Raw genomic sequence first — 21,080 nt, 5'->3', positions numbered from 1 at the left:
AAATTGTTTTCCTTGGGGATGAATTTCACCCGTTACATGCATCAGTTTTTCCGCCGATTTTCTAGCGACAAACTAGCGCTAGACATTTGACTAGAAAATCAGCTAAAAAAAAAAATGGCAAAATTAAAGTGCATTTCCCCCACCCCCTGTTCTGGAATGTAACCTTAACTAACCAAACTATTACTAAAAAAAGGCAATTCTTACCTTATTCGAAGTTGTCGTCATTCAACAAATCCCGAATCGGTCACTTGTTTTGCTGTTCGATGGCGTTCACAAGTTGAGAGTTGGGTGCGTTGTTCTAAGGTCAGCAGCTGACGTTGGAACAACGTAAAGCTAACGAGCAAAATGACGTGGGATTGACGTTGGTTTCTTACATTGACGTGACAACATTGTTCCACTGTTGGAACAACATACACATGTTATCAGGGATGTTGAGTCCAATTTTATAACAAATTGCTAACGTCAAGTTTTTTTAATGTAATTTTAAGTCTAAACATTTTAAAATATACTTCTTTTACCTTCTTTACCTTAAAAATATAGCCTAGAGAACTGGCAGCTTAAAATTTGTATGTCATTTTACATGGCAAGCACAAGCAGACATAAAGACAAAGGGCATAAGTATTTAAGCGGCAACCAGGAATGAGCATTGGCCAAGGCTAAGGTAGCTGAAAATGAAAAACATAGAGGTGCTATCACAAAATTCCTTGTCACTCCATATTTGAAGCGCCCATGTATTGAGGATGAAGAAAACAAAAACAATTCAGAAAATGACAAAACAGCCTTGAGTCCAATTCCAGTTGATGAATACAATGATGAAATCGATAACAAGTTAGAAAAGGATAACGCAGCTGTGAATCAAATTGAAGACTGTCTCAATACACCAGAAGACAGTGCCAAAGCGGAAAGTCCACTTATAGCTCAAAAAAGCCCAAGCCCAAACATCACGCAATGATGGATCATCCATGAGTACAGTTGTAATTAACATTTATGATGACCCAGCCAACTGGCCAGCATTTCTAAATCAAAATGTAAGATTATTTAACAATGAAAGGTCCTCCTATTCCAGTGAACAACTTTCCACGAAATGAAAAGGGATTGTGTTTTTCAAAGTTTCACTGTAAAGGGAAACTTCCAAATGGGGAGTGTGTTGAAAGACCTTGGATTATATACTTTCAGTCTGCTGATAGTAAACTTTATTGTAAACTTTTTAGTAAGAACACAACCAGTGCATTATCAACAAGTGGATTCAACAAATGGTCTAATCTTCATACAAGGTCACGTGAGCATGAAAATTCTAAAAACCATTTGGAAGCCACATGGAGTTTCTGGGAGTTACACCAAAGACTTTGTAGTGGACAGACAATTGACAAAGAAATAATCATCAATGAACATGCAAAACACTAGCAGCAAGTATTCAAAAGGCTAGTAGCAATAGTGCAGTTTCTTGCTGAGAGAAATCTAGTATTTAGAGGAACAGAGGAAAAAGTTGGTAATGAGAGTGTGCACAATGGAAACTTTTTAGGTCTTGTTGAGCTGTTTGGAAAGTTTGACCCTGTTCTTGAAGAACATTTGCGAAAAGTCAAAACCCACGAAATTCATAATCACTATTTAGGAAAAAGATACTCAGAATGAACTACTAGACAGCTGATTTGAATGAGATACTGAAATGCGTAAAAGCAGCTAAGTACTACACCATAATTTTAGACTGGTATGAGTCACCAAGAGCAAATGTCTCTAATGATCAGGTATGTGTCTGATGATAATTTGGCTCCTTCAGGTGTTTATGGACATTTCATAAAGTTTATGCAGGTTGAAAGTAGCACAGGAGAAGATTTATATAAAACATTATTAAACACACTGAAGGAATTAAATTTAGAGGTGAAAGATATTCGAGGCCAAGGCTATGAAAGTTCACACATCTGCAGTACAAGCATGACTGTTGAAGGTTAATTCAAGAGCTTTCTTTGTACCCTGTGCATGTCACAATTATAACCTTTGACTCGGAGATGTAGCCAAGTGTTGTCCAGATGCTTTAACATTTTTTGGGATCTTGCAAAAGATCTCAGCATCAACTAAGAGGTGGGCAGTTTTTACCAGTGAAACCCTTGAGCAACACAAGGTGGGAGTGTCGGATTGATAGTGTTAAAGTATTATTGATAGTGTTAAAGCTGTTCGTTATCAGGTTGGAGAAGTATATGATGCTCTTGTGGAAATATCAGAGATAACAGATGAGCCAAAGGTAAAAGCAGAAGCAAACCAGCTCAAAGACTACAAATATTTAGTTTCTTTGATATTTTGGCATGAAGTACTTTTTAAAGTTAACTATGTAAGCAAAGAACTACAAGGTGAGACAAAGGACATTGATGAAGGCATGGAGTCATTTGAAAAACTATTATCATGGCTAAGAATTTATAGAGAGGGCAGTTTTAATGATGTCCTAAGAGGTGCAAATGAATTGGCTGAAGCTGTTGAATTACCATTGGAGTTTAGACAATATCAAGAAAAAAAACTAGTGGAAGGAAGAGAATGTTTTCATATGAGGCAAAAGATCAAGCTTCAGATGATCCAAAAGAAGCATACAGAGTTCAGTGCTTCAGCTTAGTGCTAGACAAAGCTATTCAATCTTTAGAGTTTCGATTTAAGCAGCTTAAAAGCCATGTAAAATTATTTGGATTTTTTAATAATTTTCAGACCTTACAAAAGGCAGAAATAAGGAAACACACGGCAGACCACGAAGCAGCTTTAACTGACACCATACTAAAACAGAGCACTGATGGAGGGGTAGTTACTGAAACAACTAACTTGAAGCTCTGTTTGAATACCTGGTCATAAACAGTCGCTTCACAGCATTTCCTCGTGTTTTTATTGCTTTGAGGATTTACTCAACAATGCCTGTAACAATCGCATCGGGCGAAAGAAGTTTTTCAAAACTAAAACTGATTAAAACACACTCACGGTCAACAAGAGCGACTAAACAACTTGGCGATGCTATCTATAGAAAATAACATTACTAAAACCATTGACTTAGAAATTATTTTGAAAGATTTTGCAAATAAAAAACCCAGAAAAGTCTGTTTCTAAAAGACTTGAAAAATTAAAACTTTCATATTGTCTTTCAATATTTAGTATATCAAGGATTTAATGCTTTTTGGCTAAGACTGGCATACTACACGAAAAATAAAACATCAATTTTCTAATTGGGCCCCGCAATTCCTAGCACCGGTCCTGCAGAGCACCAATGGCATAGGGATTGCTTAAGGTGGAGATTTAATTTGGTCTAGTTACAACTTGGAGGCAGGGGGTGCTCATTCTCTATTTCGGCCAATTTGCATTGAGACATTACGCGCCCAGCAGACACCTAGAATGTGAGTGGGAGCGAAGAGACCGCTGAGGTCAAGTTTGTTCGGAAAGTCCTGATTCCTGCCTTCGACAAGCGGAGATGAACAGGAGCTACTCGACCCGCTGCCTCTGGTCTGAAACGGGCACAACGTGCGAGGATCCCGCGGGCAGCAGAAGGGAAACCGCAGCCGCTCAGCGGCCAGGGGTTGCGGGCGGCGGCTCGGGGATCGCGGCGTTGCCCCGGTCACGGTGCCTGCGGGCGGTCTGTGTCCTCAACGAGACGGCCAAGCCTCACAGCACCGAGTGGGGTGCGCTGCAGTGTTTGGACCGAGCCTGCCGGAGCCTTGACGCCGATCTCACTATCCTCCCCTTCGGTCAACTCGACTTCGGGGAAGCGCCGGTTCTGGACTCCTTTTACCACGCAGGTTAGTTTAAAGGGGAAAGCAGTACATCAATGTCTGGTTGATGTAAATTTTCAAAATGAAGATGTTATTGTCGCATTCCTAGATATAAATGATAATCTTGCATAAATGCATTTTGATATTTGCAATATTGTAAAAATTTTCATCTTTTCACTAAAAGAAATGATCAAATAGTGCATAACCTTTTAATAAAATGTAGTTGGTGTGCTGTTGTGTGTTCATACATTGTTTGCATGACTCTTTCCACCTGTAAAACATCAATATAAAGAACCAGCAAATGATACATTCTTGCCTGGTGGGAGATATTGCTTTGGGGAGAGCTGAAACTAAAGACACTTGTAGCCCAGTAAATTGAATGGGGCCTTTCACACTACACCACTCCTAACTAGGACAGTGAACGCTTTCACACTTGCAAGGGATTCTCCCCTGGTTTTGGTCTGTTCTACCTTTAATAGGAAGGCAATAGCCCGTTCCACACTTGCCTGATCTCAATGCAGGCGTCTGCAGATGCCGGGGATTGAACTAGGGGTCAAGGCCGGCAATCTCCAGTGTGAGGTGACGTCATCTGAGCAGATTTTGCTTTCACGCTTGCCACTCTAAAGGCCAAGTGGCGTTCGATTCCTGGGATCACTGGCAAGTGGGAAAGGGGGAAAGGAGGATTCCCTCAGTGAACAAGAAATTCCACAGGATAATAAGGATCTGGTGCTATGTTGGTAAGTCACAAAAGAATGTTCAGGTAAAAATGATGCTGATATCAAATGATATTATGGAGGTCCAGGAGATGTCAGGGAACAGAGCAAGGCAAATGAATATGATAAGAGGGAGGCAGAATAATAGTAATGGGGCTGAGAATTAAGTGGCCATGGCCATTAGCCCCATGGATCGTAGACCAGGTCGTCATCAAGGAAAGTGATAGTATTGATGATTCATTTTAATTGAGAACGTTCAGAGATTTCTGGGAGTGTTTGTTGTAGGCAACCAGGCACCAGAAGAGTCACATCAGTGAGCGTCTATGTCATCAGGTTAAAGGTGTATCTTTCAGGCTTGGTGCGATTGGGCGCCGCAGAATCATTTGGCATGGCTGGCAAATGGGGAAATTCAAACCCAAGCTCGTTGACACATTAGATCTGACCGTTCAGATACTTGTGGCTACAAGTATGGAGGGATGTGAAATAGTTTTCATCAGGGCTCTGAGATGCCCCCACAGGGATGATCTCTTGAGCTCTAGACATGTTGATTCTACGTGTCTCCTTGTCGGGAAGCCATAGATCATGTGAATACTGGAGGTAGGAAGTTTGGTAGTTACCTGTCCTCAGCATGACTGGTTCAGGCAGCTCACTGTTTTGTCACCAGATAGGGCACTTTGTTTGGAAATTAAACTCCCTGAAGAAGACAACTTTGGGTACAGGAGGTTAACTTTTGGAAGTACTGTATTTGGAAAGGCCACCAAAAGCCAGAAAACTGACATTAATGGATTCCAGTCAGGATACCTCTATGCTTAGAAATGGAGAGCGAAGAGCTGACTAAATTAAATGGAGTTAACTGTACACCTGGAGAGGGAGTTGCAAGCAACACATTTGTAGCCTCTTTCAGTTGAAGACATCAGGATCAGTATTGCTGCAAGGCTTGGAATCTCAAATACTTTTCACCAATATACAGTAATATGGTGTTAAAGGATAAGGTTGGAGGAAGTCAGGAGATGGAATGTTGCATGCCAGTGCATACAGAGTGAGCTCTTAAAATATCTGAAATTCGAAAGCTCTCAGATATGACTACATCGAGATCAACATCAACCACGTGAAGGAGATGAATGGGAAAAATAGCATCCACTTATCCTCTCTCTGGGAAGAGGAGTGATGTGTGCCTGGGTAACCAAAGTGTGGTGAGATCAGATGCTCTGTGAAACAGGATGTGGTACAGTCAGGGATCACCAGCGCCATGCAGAGAATGTCAAAGAAGGGGAACATAAGCTTGAGTTATAAGGTGAGGGGAAAAAACCGAATGCAAGCTCCAGCAGAAAAGAGGAAAAATAGAAGCTGGGTCAGTGGGACTTCGATTGACTGCACATCCAATGGTGTAATCCCTTAGTTCGTCAGAACAGTAGGTGATACTCCCAGAGGTGTGTTTGCAGCACAAATGAGGAATATGAATAAAGAATAAGTATTTGGAGTGTATTTTAAAACCTGGGTCTTTGCATGTTGATTGCTGGAGGGTCATCAGTAAAGACTGTGAACATAATAACTTGACTGTGGGAGACCAAGTGAACCAAACGCTGTGATACAACGGATATGGAAAGAAGGCGTCCATGGTGGATGTGTTTGGGGAGGCCACCAAGAGCAGATACAGGGGTACAGAACAAGAAAACCATAAATACAGATCTGGGTGAATGTTCTGGAGTGTTGACCAGCCCTTGGTTGCAGTTTAGACTTGGACACATCCTGTGTTATGTGCGCAATAGGAGAGTTCACAATCCTCAGTGGTTAGCAGAGTGCAGCAAAGGAGATTGGGTTGCATTTACTGATGAACACAGAAAGGGAAGGAGTGGGATAGGAGCGAGGCAGCAATGACATAACTTCAAAAAGGTCAGCAGAGAAAAAAAAAGGTGTACTATCTGTGGGAGTCATGGAGAGTGATGACACGGCAGTATGAAACAGGCTAAAATATGGGGTATATGAAGAAAAATGTACAAGTTGCTATTGCAGTTGTCCCTGTGATACAGCTGCTGAGGTAACCAAAATTCACACTCGGCGAATTCACAAATCATTACCCAACAGTTTGAGAAGTGAATAAAATTTGTTCTCATGGAATTTGCAAAAAAAATGTGAATAAAATTTGTTTATTTTACAACCTTCCTTGTTGACTTGCATTGACAATATGGAAAATTATGATGTGGACCATTTTCTAGGAATGCAATTCACCCCCACCTCCCAGGATTGCAAACGTTGTTTACATTGTGATTGTGGATTTGTGTTATTTGGGAAACAATGTAAAGTTCAATTCTCATGCTTGTTCATATAATGTTTTGGAAAGTAGAATTGAGTTTAGAAATACATGTGATGTCTTGCATTCATCATTATATTCTACTCAATGTTCTTCATTAGTACAAAATGTGAGGTTTATTATCTGTGAAGTACTCTGTATGTGTCATTAATTGGGCTGATTGACATTGGAGAACATTCTGTTAATCCTGATTTATTTGCAGTGCTGTAGTGGACTGGATTAAATAAGGAATTTTGTACTTGGCTAAATATAGTGGTTGACTATATATAATGAGTTATGTAGCAAGTTACTTGTGCTATTTTGTGCAGATACTGTCATGGGTTTGGTATTTATTTTTTTCGAGAAAGCAGTGTAGTATATATTGTATGCATTTCGCCTTGATGAAGAACTCCTTATGATATGACTGCATGTATTGTGAAAGTAGTTCACTATAAAAATGGCATTGATTAGTAATTCTATCCTAGTTAGATGTCCTGCTGATCTGCAATCGAAAGAAGAAACCATTGATGCTTCAAGAATCAGTGAATAACTTTTGAAAAGTATTGTCATTAACCTATAATCTACAGGTAAATTATTAGGGGTTCTGAGGGACAGGATATATAGGTATTTAGACAGTCAAGGCTGATTAAGGACAGTGAGCATGGCTTTGTGTGTGGTCGGTCATGTTTAATGAATCTTTTAGAATTTTTTGAGGAAGTTACGAGGAAGGTAGATGCAGGAAAGGCTGTGGGTGTTGACTACCTGGACTTTAGTACTGTAAAGCCTTTGACAAATTCCCACATAGGAGGTTAGTTCAGAAGGTTATGACACTAGGTATCCATGGAGAGGTTGTAAAGTGGATGCGTAATTGGCTGTGGGAGAAAACAGAGTGGTAGCCTCTCAGACTGGAGGCCGGTGACTAGTGGTGTGCCCTAGGGATCCATGTTGGGACCATTGTTGTTTGTTGTATATATCAATGATCTGGATGCTAATGTGATAAACTGGATCAGCAAGTTAGCTGATGGCACAAAGTTAGAAGGCATTGTGAACAATGAGGTCGATTTTCAAAGCTTACGGAGGGATATGGACCAACTGGGAGAATGCGCCAAAAGAATAGCAGATGGAGTTTAATGTAGACAAGTATGAGGTGATGCATTTTGGAAGGGACGTACACAGTAAATGGTAGGGCACTGAGAAGTGTGGAGGAGCAGAGAGATCTGGGAATACAGATATATTGATCCCTGAAGATGGTGTCACATGTGGACAGGGTTGTAAAGAAAGTGTTGGTCACATTAGCCTTTATAAATCAAAGTACTGAGAACAGGAGTTGGGATGTTATTTTAAAAAAAAAATTAATAATTTTTAATTTTTCACAATGTGAACCATATCAACCAAAATATATACAAAAGTTTCTCATTAAATATACACAGTGGCATTTTCTCCCTTTGTTCCCCCCTACCCCCTCTCCCCCCTCCCCCCCTCCAAAACCAATAAATATACAATACAATACAACCAGAAAACAATGTCGTCACACAATGAAAAATAAACAAGAAAAATGTGTCATATACTTTTACACACTGGATCAAGTCATTTTGTCTTCTTATCATTTTAGGGGGTGGAGGTCCGAGGCAAGCCCTCTCTGTTATATCCCATGTATGGTTCCCAAATTTGTTCAAATAATGTAACTTTATTTTTTTTAAATTATACGTTATTTTTTCCAATGGAATACATTTATTCATTTCCATGTACCATTGCTGTATTCTCAGGCTCTGTTCCATTTTCCAAGTTGACATTATACATTTTTTTGCTACTCCTAAGGCTATCGTAATAAATCTTTTTTACTTTGAGGAAAGATCTCTTGACTTTTTGGTATGTTTTTTTTGTCATTTTGTTTAATATCTGATTTAGATCTTCCCAAAACATTTTCACTTTCGTACATGTCCAAATTGCATGTACTGTTGTTCCCGTTTCCTTACAGCGAAAACATCTATCTGATAATGTTGGATCTCATTCTTTTTAACTTTTGAGGCATGATATATACCCTGTGTAACCAATTATACTGTATCATGCGTAACCTTGTGTTTATTGTTTTCTTCATAGTTCTAGAACATAACTTTTCCCATGCTTCATTTTTTATCTTTGTGTTTAAATCCTTTTCCCACTTTAGGTTTATAGTTTATTTCATCCTTTTCCTTATCTTGCAGCTTAATGTACATGTTCGTTATAAATCTTTTAATTATCATTGTGTCTGAAATCACATATTCAAAGCTGCTTCCTTCTGGTAATCGAAGTCTGTTTCCCAATTTATCCTTTAAATAAGCTTTCAATTGATGATATGCAAACATTGTACCATGAGTTATTCCATATTTGTAATATATATTCAAATATTAATAAATGATTTCCCAAAAACCAATTTCCTATTCTTTTGATTCCTTTTCTTTCCCATTCTCTGAAGGAAAGGTTATCTGTTGTAAAAGGGATTAGTGGGTTTTGTGTCAATAACAATTTTGGTATTTGGTAATTCTTTTATTTCCTTTCTAAGTGGATCTTCTTCCATATATTAAGTAAATGATGCAATACTGGTGAGCTTTTCATCCCACTTATAAACTATATGTTCCGGTACCTTCTCCCCTATTTTATCTAGTTCTATCGTAGTCCAGTCTGGTTTTTCCCTTGTCTGGTTAAAAAACTGATAAATACCTTAATTGTGCGGCTCTATAATAATTTTTAAAGTTTGGTATCTAACGCTACCCTCGTTTTTCCCCCTTTCTACAAGAATTTCCTTATTATTCTCTTTAGTTAATTAAAGAATTTTCTGTTAAGGGAATTGGCAATGATTGAGATAAGTATTGTATCCTTGGGAAAACATTCATTTGAATGCAATTTACCCTCCCTATCAACGTTAGCAATTTCGGCAGTTCAGTTTTAGCTAAAAACTCTTCTATTTTATCATCTTTCCCCTTGTTCTCAGTTTGGTATAATTGTTCATAAAATTCCTTAAAGTTCTCATTCATCTCTATTGGGTTATATGTAATTTGTCTGTCCTTTTTCCTTGATTCCAATACAGTTCTTTTAGCTTGTTCTGTTTTAAGTTGCCAGGCTAATATTTTGTTTCTTTTTCTCCCAGTTCGTAATACTTTTGCTTTATTTTCATTGTGTTCTTCTCCACCTTGTACGTTTGTAATGGTTCGTATTTTATTTTTTTGTCCGCCAATTCTCTCTTTTTTGTTATATCATCCCTTTTTACTAGTTCCTTTTCTGTACTTACTATCTCCCTTTCCAACTGCTCTATTTCCTGATTGTAGTCCTTTTTCATCTTAGTTACATAATGGCGATCTCTCCACTGGCCACCGAGACAGAGTGCACCAAAGAAGAGGTATAAGGACTGCTTAAAGAAATCTCTTGGTGCCTGCCACATTGACCACCGCCAGTGGGCTGATATCGCCTCCAACCATGCATCTTGGCGCCTCACAGTTCGGCGGGCAGCAACCTCCTTTGATGAAGACCGCAGAGCCCACCTCAACTGACAAAAGACAAAGGAGGAAAAACCCAACACCCAACCCCAACCAACCAATTTTCCCTTGCAACCGCTGCAACCATGCATGCCTGTCCTGCATCGGACTTGTCAGTCACCAACGAGCCTGCAGCAGACGTGGACCTACCCCTCCATAAATCTTCGTCTGCGAAGCCAAGCCAAAGAGAAAGAAGAGAGAGAGAGGACATAACTTATTATCTATCCTCTAATGAAGGTTTTCATTGCGTCCCATAATATAAATTTGTCTTTCACTGAATCCGTGTTTATTTCAAAATATGTTTTAAATGGCGTTCAATAAACTATCTAAATTCCTGCCTTTTAAGTAGCATGGAGTTTAACCTCCATCTATATGTTCTTGGTGGGATGTCCTCCAGTTCTATTACTAATAACAGGGGTGAATGATCAGATAATAGTCTAGCTTTATACTCAGTTTTCCTAACTTTCCCTTGAATATTGTCTGACAACAAAAACATATCAATCCTTGAGTATGTTTTATGCCTACTCGAATAATATGAATATTCCTTCTCTCTTGGATGCTGCTTCCTCCATATATCCATGTTTCATTTCCTGCATGGATTTAACCATAAATTTGGCTACTTTATTCTTTTTGCTTGTCTTTTGTCCAGTTTTATCCAACATTGGATTCAAATTAAGGTTAAAATCCCCTCCTATCAATATATTTCCTTGTGTACCTACAATCTTCAAAAAAAAATCCTGCATAAACTTTTGAATCCTCCTCATTAGGTGCATATATATTGAGCAAATTCCAAAATTCTAAGTATATCTGACACTTTATCATTACATACCTCCCCGGTGGATCTATTTCCTCCTCTATTGTGATTGGTACATTTTTATTAATTAATATGGCTACACCTCTATTTTTTGAATTATATGATGCCGCTATGTGTCCTACCTAGTCTCTCTTTAATTTGTTATATTCCTCTTCAGTTAGTTGCATTTCCTGCACAAATCTATTTTTTTCTTTTTTCAATAAATTTAATAGCCTCTTCCTTTTAATTTGGTTATGTATTCCATTAATGTTTATTGTCATATAGTTCAACGTGGCCATCTTGTATCTTGTTTACACCTCATTTCTACTTCCTCACCACCTCCATCCCCCTTTTCCCCATTTTCATCTCTCAGTTTTCTTGTTTTAAACTCCATGTATGAAAACACATTTAAAACATAAAATACTCTAACAATTCCCACACCCAACATTACCTTAACCCCAAATGCCCTCCTCCTCTCTGAGTTGCCCCTTATCCCTTGCCAGGCAACCACAACTCCCCTTTCCATTTGGATTGCGATCTTTTTCGCAAGCGTCAACTGATTTCTCAGTGTTAGTCTCTCATCCCACAACTCCCCCCAAGAAAACACTTTTTTTTTACACATATAACAAAGCTCTCCCTTTTTCCCCCTTACTTCCTCCTTCCCTTTTCCCTCTTTAGTTCTTTACATATACATTGTTTTAACATCTGTATATAAACTTTATTGCCATTCTTCATTCTTATTATATCTTTTCATCTCTCCTGTCCTGAAACGCTCTGCGAATTCTTGTGCTTCCTCTGGATCAGAGAACAGTCTGTCTTGCTCCCCGGGTATAAATATTTTAAGCGCAGCTGGATGTCTTAGCATTAATTTAGAACCTTTTTTCCATAGGATCGATTTTGCTGTATTAAACTCCTTCCTCTTCTTTAAGAGTTCAAAACTTATGTCTGGGTAAAAAAATATTTTTTGACCCTTGTATTCCAATGGTTTATTATCTTGTCTAATTTTATTTCTTGCCCGCTCCAGTATATTTTCTCTTGTCGTATATCTCAAAAATTTTACTAAAATGGATCTTGGTTTTTGATGTATCTGCAGTTTCGGAGCTAGTGTTTTGTGTGGCCTTTCTATTTCCATTTCTTTCTGCATTTCTGTCATTCCCAGGACCTTCGGGATCCATTCTTTTATAAATTCCTTCATGTCTGTGCCTTCTTCACCTTCCTTCAGGCCCACTATTTTTATGTTGTTTCGCCTACTATAATTTTCCAACATATCAATTTTCTGAGATAACAACTCTTGAGTCTCTTTAATTTTTTTGTCACTTTCTTCCAATTTTCTTCTTAAGTCGTTTACTTCCATTTCTACAGCCATTTCCCCTTCTTCCACATTTTCTACTCTTTTCCCTATTTCTTTCATGGCTAGTTCTAATCTTTGTATTTTATCTTCTGTTGTTTTCATTTTTCTTTTAATTGCACTAAATTCTAATGACAACCATTCTTTTAATGCTCTCATTTGTTCTTCAAAAAAAAGCTTTATCTATATTCTGTCCATCTGTTTTACCTTCTATTTCTCTGTGAAGATCTTGGTCATCTTCCTCTTCTTCTGTGTCTGTACCTGTGTTTGTGTCCTCTTCTTTGTATCTGTATCTCTTCTGATTTTCCTGATGAGTTGCTTGTATCACTTTGTCGGGCCTCTTCTTGCTGGGCCTCTTGCTGTTTGTCCTCCCCTTCTGGGCTGCTCATCTGTCGGGCCTCCTGCTGCTGCTCCTCTTGCTGTTCACCCCGTCGACTTTCTTTCTTGCCTGGTACCTCACTCCCTCTCCTGCCGCCTTTCTCATCTTCCAGCTGAGAGCCTTGGTGTTGGGCATCCCTCAGCTGGTCACGCCGTGGTTGCCCACTCCTCAGCTGAGCCCCCCTCCCATTGGTGTTTTCTTTTACCTTTGATTGCGCACTGCTCATGCCATTTTTGCAGTCCACCGGTCGGGGAGGTCGTGATTCCGCAGGGCTGGCACCAACCTCGGAGATCGGGCGCTCTTCATCACCACATCTCCCTGTTCCTTCGTTCAGGTAAGGCCTTCTTCTTTCTTTTCTGGTGACTTTTCTTCTTTTTTTCCTGTTTTTACTTTTTCCTTCTTGGGTGCCATCTTCTTTCTCTTCTCTGCAACTTTATCTTCTATTTCTTATATTTTATATTTGTTGAACTTTGTCTTTTCTTGACTTTTTTTCTTTTTTTTCTGGAGAGGGCTGGTTTTACCCTACCGACCACTACTCCATCACGTGACTCCTCCTCAGTTGAGATGTTATGTTGAAGTTGTTTAAGACATTGGTGAGGCCAAATTTGGAATATTGTGTACAGTTCTAGGCTCCTGCTACTGGAAGGATATCCGTAAGATTGAAAGTGGGCAGAGAAGATTTACTAGGATGCTGTCGTGAGCTGAGTTACAGGGGAAGAATAAACAGGTTAGGACTTTATTTCTTGGAACAAAGAAGAATGAGGGGAGATTTTTGATAGAGGTTTACAAGATTATGAGAGGTATAGACAGACTAGATGCGAGTAAGCTTTTTCCACAGATTTGGGGAGATAAATATAAGAGGTCATAGTTTTAAGCTGAAAGGAGAAAGGTTTAGGGGGAATATTTAGGGGGAAGTTCTTCATTCAGAGGGCAGTGAGAGTATGGAATGAGCTGCCACCTGATGTGGTGAATGTGTGCTCGATTCTGTGTTTTAAGAATAAATTGAATAGATACATGGATGGGAGAGGTCTGGAGGGTTATGGAGTGGGAGCAGGTCAGTGGGACTAGCGAGATGATAGTTAGCACAGACTAGAGAGAATGAATGGCCAGTTTTCTGTGCTGTAGTGTTCTATAAATTTTAAAAACCATTAGAACTAGTAGGTAATATGCATATTAAAAAAAAATCATATACTTAACCTAAAAATAATTCACATTGTTATATAGCTTTTTCATAAAATATTCAGGTATAATTTGGAGAAAAGTGAATTAAAAATAATTGTACAATAATTGTAAGTGTTAGTGTGTTCTCTGGAAAGCTGTTGGAAGCAGCTCTGGAAAGCTGTTGGAAGTATTGGAAGCAGAGATGATGTGCAGAGGTCTACAAAATCTTGAAGGGCATCGATAAAGTCAAAGCTCACAGTTTTTTAGGAGCTGCAGCTTCAAAGCTCCAACGACTTTCGTTCAATCCAGACCGCCAGCACTGGTTGTGTGAAGGGCCTGTTTCTGTGTTGTATTTCTTTGACCCCTTATGACTACAGTACGTGGGCGCTGCAAACATAAACCATTTATCTTGCTGCTTGAATCTGTGTTTAATTGAGTTTGGGACAGCTATTATATGAGTAAACTCATCTATTGAAATTATGCAAGTCCCTTGAGCATGTTTGAGACATAATTTTTCTGTAATGATCAGTTCTTCTCAAGAATGTAAATCAAGAGATACAATTTTTGAAAATGGTGATGTGCCTTCAATTTACCCATCGTGTTTCTTTTAACATTCTGTGGTAGAAATTATTCAATGCAGGAGATTTGTTTCTCTTAACTGTTAGTATTTTCTCTACTTTTTTTTAAAACACAAACGCACGATGTCCTAGATGTGAGTTGTTTGGTATTGCTGACATTTATTTGGTTTCCACTCCACTCAGCACACTGAAACAATGCATGAACCAACGGTCTATTTTATTTATAATTATGATGGTTTAATATGCATTTGTTTTTAAATATAATTTCCTCTGACCAATCTCTTTCCCTTTTCATTCATATTTTACTCTGCAATTTTCTTTGTCAAGTAACTTTTTAAATTCCTTAGACTCTATAACCACTCAGATACCTTGATTTCCCTTGGATTTGGGTAAGATTTTTGATCTCTGTGTAATGCTGTCTATTTGTTGACCACACATGGAGCCTTTCCTTTTCAGAAGTACTGTGTTTTTTTTGTTAGGCTGTGTACTTATTTTGAATGGTTTTCATACCAAGGTCAGATCCCTCTGCAAGGTTCCACTCCCCAAAGGGATTTCCACACTGGAATGATCTTCAGTTTTTGAGAACTGGCTCCTCTTGTAACCCTAAGTGACTTGTCCTTTCCCAAAGGCTACAGAGCTCGGAGCCATTTCCTTTCTCATAGCTGTGAGTTACTGCTGCTTCTCATTCCAAAGTTAACCAGTCCACAAGGAATGGGACATCACCAAATGGCTACTGTAAATCCTCTGACAAAATGAAAAACAAAAAAAAAATATATTGTTGCATCTTAGTTCCTGGGCAATGAAGACTCTCTCATGTACAGCATGAAATCTTTCTGCTCCTACTCTAATATGTTAAAGCTGATGTACACTGTGGCTGCCTTTCTCTGCCCATTTTAAAGTTAATGTTTATTCCTGTTGAACCACAGAGTGAGACAGTGGAAAATAAAGTAAAAGCTGAAAATGATGATCCAGACATTGACCTATGAACAGTACATTGCTAAACCATGGAGTGGAGTGGTGCCACACAGCTCCAGTAACCAGATGCATTTCCGACCTCGGGAGCTGTCTTGGAGGCCACTTTTTATTCTCACTGCCACATCCTTACTTATTCAGTTAACATACCTGTATCTCCCTTGAAGCCTGGTTCCCACGAAACAGTCTCCAGTAGCCTGCATTTTGTTGTGAGGCTTTTAGTTATCGACAATGTAATTAGCATGGTTAGTTCATTGGTCACTGACACCAAAAATGATGGTATCTTGGATAGTATAGCTTTATCATCTTGGATGAATGGGGAAAATAAATCAAGGAATGACAAATGGAATTAAACTTGGACAAGTGCGAGGTGTTGCACTTTGATAATTTAAATCAGAGCAGGACTTGTATAGTGAATGGTAATACCCTTCAAGAGTCTTATAGAACAGAAAAAAAGAAAATATACATATATGGTGGCCTGCGGTGGCAGCGATCGAGCCGACGTTCTGGGCAGTAAGCACAACCAAAGGCCAGCGGCACTGGCCCCAACAAGCGAACTGGAAGGTGAACGGCAAGGGCAGCTTAAAGGCCAGTGATCCCAAAATGGTGTTGGCCCTGCTGTGCAGTCAACAGTCAGGGACAGCACACGGGGAAGAAGGGCATTGTTATGCAGGAAAGAACCCGCATGCAGGAAAGCCACTTTTGTTATGCATGTTGTAATGTCAGCCAAGGGGGGGGGGGGGGGCGTGGAGGGAGCAGTGCAAGTGTAAAAGTTAGGCCTGAGCCCAAATAAAACTCAGAGCTTAACCAGACTACACTATGTGTGAGTGTCTTCTTTCAAGTAGCGCGTGGCTACATGTACATAATTCCATGGAAGAGGAGTTTGACACCCTGGCCTTCCTTGGTTGAGGCACTGAGTACAGGAGCAGGAATGTCATGTTGCAACCGTACAAGGCATTGGTGAGAACACTCTTGGAGTACTATGCATAGTTCCTGTTTCTCAGCCAAAGGGAAGATATTATTTGGAAATGGTGCAGAAAAGATTTGCAAGAGTATTACTGGGACTGGCAAACTTAAATTACAAGTAGATGGAAAGTCTGGGACTTTTCTCTCTAGACGATGGGAGGTTGAGGGGGAACCTCGTGGAGGTGTATAAAATCATAAGTGGCACAGTTCTGGTTAATTTTTCAGGGCAGAGGAGTGTACAACCCCAGGGCATTGATTTAAGGTATGAGGGGAAAAATATAAAAGGGACCTGACAGCACATTTTACACAGAATGTATGATGGTATAAGAGAAGTGGTATGGACGAGGTCAATCATAACATTTATAGAATGTGACAGAGGATTTAGAGGTGGTTTGGGAGGAATTGTTAGAGCAGCTTGCTCACACACATTTTAAAACAGAATATTTGCAGGACTTTTGCAGAATGCTTTTTGCAGGAGGCAACAAAGTATCGACAACAGCTTGCCTGGGACAGCATGTGATCTTTGTAGGCAGAGGAGAAGAGTTTTGCTCTCAGAGAGAGGGTGTGACAGAGAGAGAGAGAGAGAGAGGAGACAGAAATCAGTTCTAGAGGGACAAGCTGTCAAACTTTGGAAGGCTGTCTGGTCAAAGGAGGAGATTGGCGGTCTGAAAGGTGACCTGAAAGAAAGAGGATCATCTGGAGAACCCAACCCTCCCGAGTGGTAACCATTTGCCTGTTAAGCACCAAAGACTGGTGAATGCTAATTTCTGTGCACAGTACAAGAATTGCCTGCAACCAGTGAGATTGGACTGTGATCTTAAGAACTTTTCTAATCTTAAATATACATTACACACACCTGCGCTTAGTATTAGAGGGGGGATTAAGTAGGTTAGGTAGGTTAAATAATAAGTTAGATTAATTCTGTTTTCTTGTTCCAATATAATTAAAAACTACTTTTGTTTAAGTAACCCTGTGTTGTAGAGCATATCTATTGATGCTGGTTTTTGGGGTCCTCTGGACTCCGTAACAAGAACATTCAGACAGATGCAGGAATAGGGACAAGCTCAGTGGACAACTTGGTCAGCATGGACAAATGGGCTGAAGGGTCTGTTTCTGTGCTGTAAATCTCTATAACTCTTCAGTAAATTCTCTGTCAAAGCATTCCAAAGACTTGCTATCCTTTGGATGAAGACATTTACTTTTATCTCTATGCTGAAGAGTGATCCTTACTTTGAGATGGTGACACCTGGTTCTAGACAACCCTACCAGGGGAAGATTATTGGTGCAGACACCCTATTAAGCTTCTTGTAAGTTTTCTCCCTCCTGATTTATATCCAATTTTTTTCCCCATCCCCTCCGGCTGCCCCAAGATCCGTTCATTTTCTTTTGTGTTTGTGACATTCCCACATGCGTGGCACCTGCAACCATGCTACAAGGCCTCTAAGTAACATGTCAAAAATATTGCACCACTGTCTCAGCTAGCAAACTGATATTAATTATTTTAAGACATGAATTCAGCCTCTCTTCACTTACGGTGAATGGATTCTAATCAAGGGCAAATATTTGATTTTGGTCTTTCCATCTATTTCATCTTTAATCCATCACGTTATTCTCTGAAGGTAAAGCGACATATCCAGGATGCAACTATTTGCTTCTTCCTCACTATGCATTTGCAGCTTGCTGTTGTGCAGCAACACCTGAGAGCGCTTATGTCTGAATCACAAAAAATTAGATTGTTGGCACAACAAGTAATGAAGAAGGCAAATGGAATGTGGGCAATCATTGCTGGAGGGATTGAATCCTAGAGCAGGGAGGTTCTGCTGCAGCTGTACAGGGCACTGATGAGGCCACACCTGGAGTACTAAGTGCAGTTAAATGTTACGTTCTTTTAAAGTTTTGTTTACAACATTGTGGAAACTGATTCCAGCCTTTGTAACCTATGCAGCCCAATTAACCTGCCAGAGCAGAGACAAATCGCTCCGCTGCGAGATCCAATCACTGTCGAACCTAGGTGCCACCATCTTGGCTCTGTACAGGCTTTAAATGACATGTTTATTTTAAAATCTTGCACTGATCTTATTTGAAATACTGGAGCTCTGCTCATGCTAGTTATGTTGGGGCCAACAGCCTTTGCAAAAACTTTGGAGAGTGCCCAAGAGACTTCACTAAAGGATGAAAGAGATTGTTGGAGCCGCATTCTGTCTGGAGTGGAACTTAGGAGCTCAAGATGGTGGTGCCTGTGTTCAGCAGAGGCCTCAAGGGATTGCTGACTCCAGGGAGGCAGAGGACTGGTGCAAGGCACCAGAAAACAGGGAGTCCACCACCCCCCCCATTTGAGAAGGGGAAACAGATGAGACGGCCCACAGGACAGTGACCAAGGCAGTAGACCAGCAAGGGGCTCTGAGGCTGAAGAACACACAGGTGGCAGGCTTTTGGTAACTTGAGGCAAGGATCCCACACAGGCTGCAAGCTGCTGGCAACTGCAGTCAAGGGACTGATACCTGGCCATGGACTGCTTGAGACTAGCTGAAGGGGTACCGGGTGTTGGAACTGGGATGCAAGAGGGGGCTGAGGGCTTCCTGATTGTGTTAGAGGAGCTCAGGTTGCTGCAGGTTTGGACTGGAGGGTGTGTGGCTTTGGAGGCTAGGGGAGCACTGGAAGTGAATCCATGGACACTCTGTGGGGTGGGGGGAGAACTATCTTTTGTTTCTCTTTCATTGACAGTAAGGGGAACTAGGCAATTTCTGCTGGTGGCAAATATTTGTCTGCCTTATGGTAGGCCTAAGGAAATTATGTACAATATTACATTTTCTGTTTTAGTACATGACAGTGTGACAGAATATAGATATGTTTTGGGGAGATAAATTGGGGAAGGTTTGTTAGTGTAGGTCACATACAAACACTAAAACATCTTATTTGAAATACTGGAGCTCTGCTCATGCTAGATATGTTGGGGCCAACAGCCTTTGCAAAAACTTTGGAAAGTGCCCAAGAGACTTCTCTAAAGGATGAAAGAGATTGTTGGAGCCGCATTCTGTCTGGAGTGGAACTCTTGGAGGGTCATGTAGTTTTGCAAGCAGTGAGAGTAAAACAGGCTTTCTTTCTGTGTGAGAGAGAGAGAGAGAGAGACAGAGATCAGTTCTTCAGTTTTACAGTCAGCAGCAGCAACTGGGACTGGAACAGGACAAGCTGGCAAGCTTGTGGAAAAGCCCATTTAAAAGATGGGCTGTGAGTGCTTAGTTCAGCCTGGTCAAAGCCCTTGTGGTTCATGCAAGAAGAGAGGACTGGCTGCCTAATGTTTCACTTGAAATAAGAGAAACAAAAAGGGACTATGTGGTGACCTGAAAGAAAGAGGTTATCATCTGGAGAACCCTGAGGGGGAAAGTTTCTTCGGCAAGACACTGAAGTGGCTGATTGAAAAGGAATTAGTTTTGGGTGTACAGCATACAACAAATCTCTCTCTGAAAACTGACAAGAACCTTCCTGAGCAGTAACCATTTACCTTTCAAGCACCAAAGACTGGTGAACAATGTAAATGCTAAATTCTGTGCACAGTATAAGAATTGCCTGCAACCAGTGAACTTGGAGGAATGAGAAGTGAGATTGGACTGTGAATCAAAGAACTTTTCTGAACTGACACACACATGTGTGCTTAGAATTAGAAGGGGGTTAAGTTAAGTTAGTTAAGTCAATAGTGATAAGTTAAAGTGTGATTTTTGTTTTCATGTTTAAAGATAATTAAAAGTAACATTTGTTTAAGTTACCATTTATTTTGGTGAATATCTATTGCTGCTGGGTTTTGGGGTCCTCTGGGCTCATAACAACATTAAAAGAATCTTGAACCCTGTACATTTTTGTGGGTGGGAGGAAACCAGAGTGTCCAGAGGAAACCAACACAGGTCACAGGGAGAACATACAAACTCCTTACAGACAGAGCTGAATTCAAACCCGGGACATTTTCGCAGTAATGGCATCGTATTAACCAGCACACAATGCTGGTTCTGGTCTCCCTGCCCGGGTAAGGATATTGTGGTCTTGGAAACAGTGTGCAGGGGCTCATCTGAAAATGAGGGAGTAAACTTATGAGGAGAGTCATGGTTTTAAGAAAAAAAATCAGAGGGGAATTGATGGGCATCTGAGAGAGAGTAAAGTGGTAGAGCCACAGAAGAATGGATTTGATCAGCTGAATGCACGTATGGACTTGATGGGCTGAATGGGTTCTATCTGTACTCTACCAAGTAAGAAATAAAAAGCTTGAACTAAATCTGTTATTTCGCAGTCATAACTTTGTATGTGTTATTGTGGCCATTTCTGGGGAATGTGCATCATTAAACTATCAGTCTCATCTTCAACAGACATTGCAGTGGTGGACATGAGTGATGTTTTCAGGCAGCCGACACTCTTTTACCATCTGGGCATCCGAGAAAGCTTCAGCATGGCAAACAATATTATTCTTTACCACAACACTGACCTGGAAGGTGCCCAGTCACTTAAGGTTAGTCAATTCCTTGTCACTGTCGCAATTCATTACTTTTCTGAGTTGAAAGTGTCTGGCGCCAGGCTCTAGATAATGCCTTCATGTTATGTGTCATTCAAATTAACTCCTCCTGATGTAGATGTTCTTCCCTTGA

General features: G+C 40.2%; 1 protein-coding gene across 2 annotated transcripts in view; it reads left to right on the top strand.

Annotated features, from left to right (window-relative positions):
- Positions 1-1,778: 1,778 nt before the first annotated feature.
- Positions 1,779-21,080, top strand: part of LOC138738843 (mitogen-activated protein kinase kinase kinase 15-like) — a 128,571-nt gene continuing 109,269 nt past the window's right edge. For both annotated transcript variants that reach the window (XM_069889922.1, XM_069889923.1), the window contains exons 1-2: positions 1,779-3,764; positions 20,805-20,944. In XM_069889922.1, the coding sequence (XP_069746023.1) occupies positions 3,440-3,764; positions 20,805-20,944 (465 nt within the window). In that variant the 5' untranslated portion in view covers positions 1,779-3,439. The remainder of the gene's footprint in view (positions 3,765-20,804; positions 20,945-21,080) is intronic.

Source organism: Narcine bancroftii, chromosome 7 (assembly GCF_036971445.1).
Source record: "Narcine bancroftii isolate sNarBan1 chromosome 7, sNarBan1.hap1, whole genome shotgun sequence".
In the NCBI taxonomy this organism is placed as follows: Eukaryota; Metazoa; Chordata; class Chondrichthyes; order Torpediniformes; family Narcinidae; genus Narcine; species Narcine bancroftii.
This window is presented reverse-complemented; position numbering and strand designations above follow the sequence as displayed.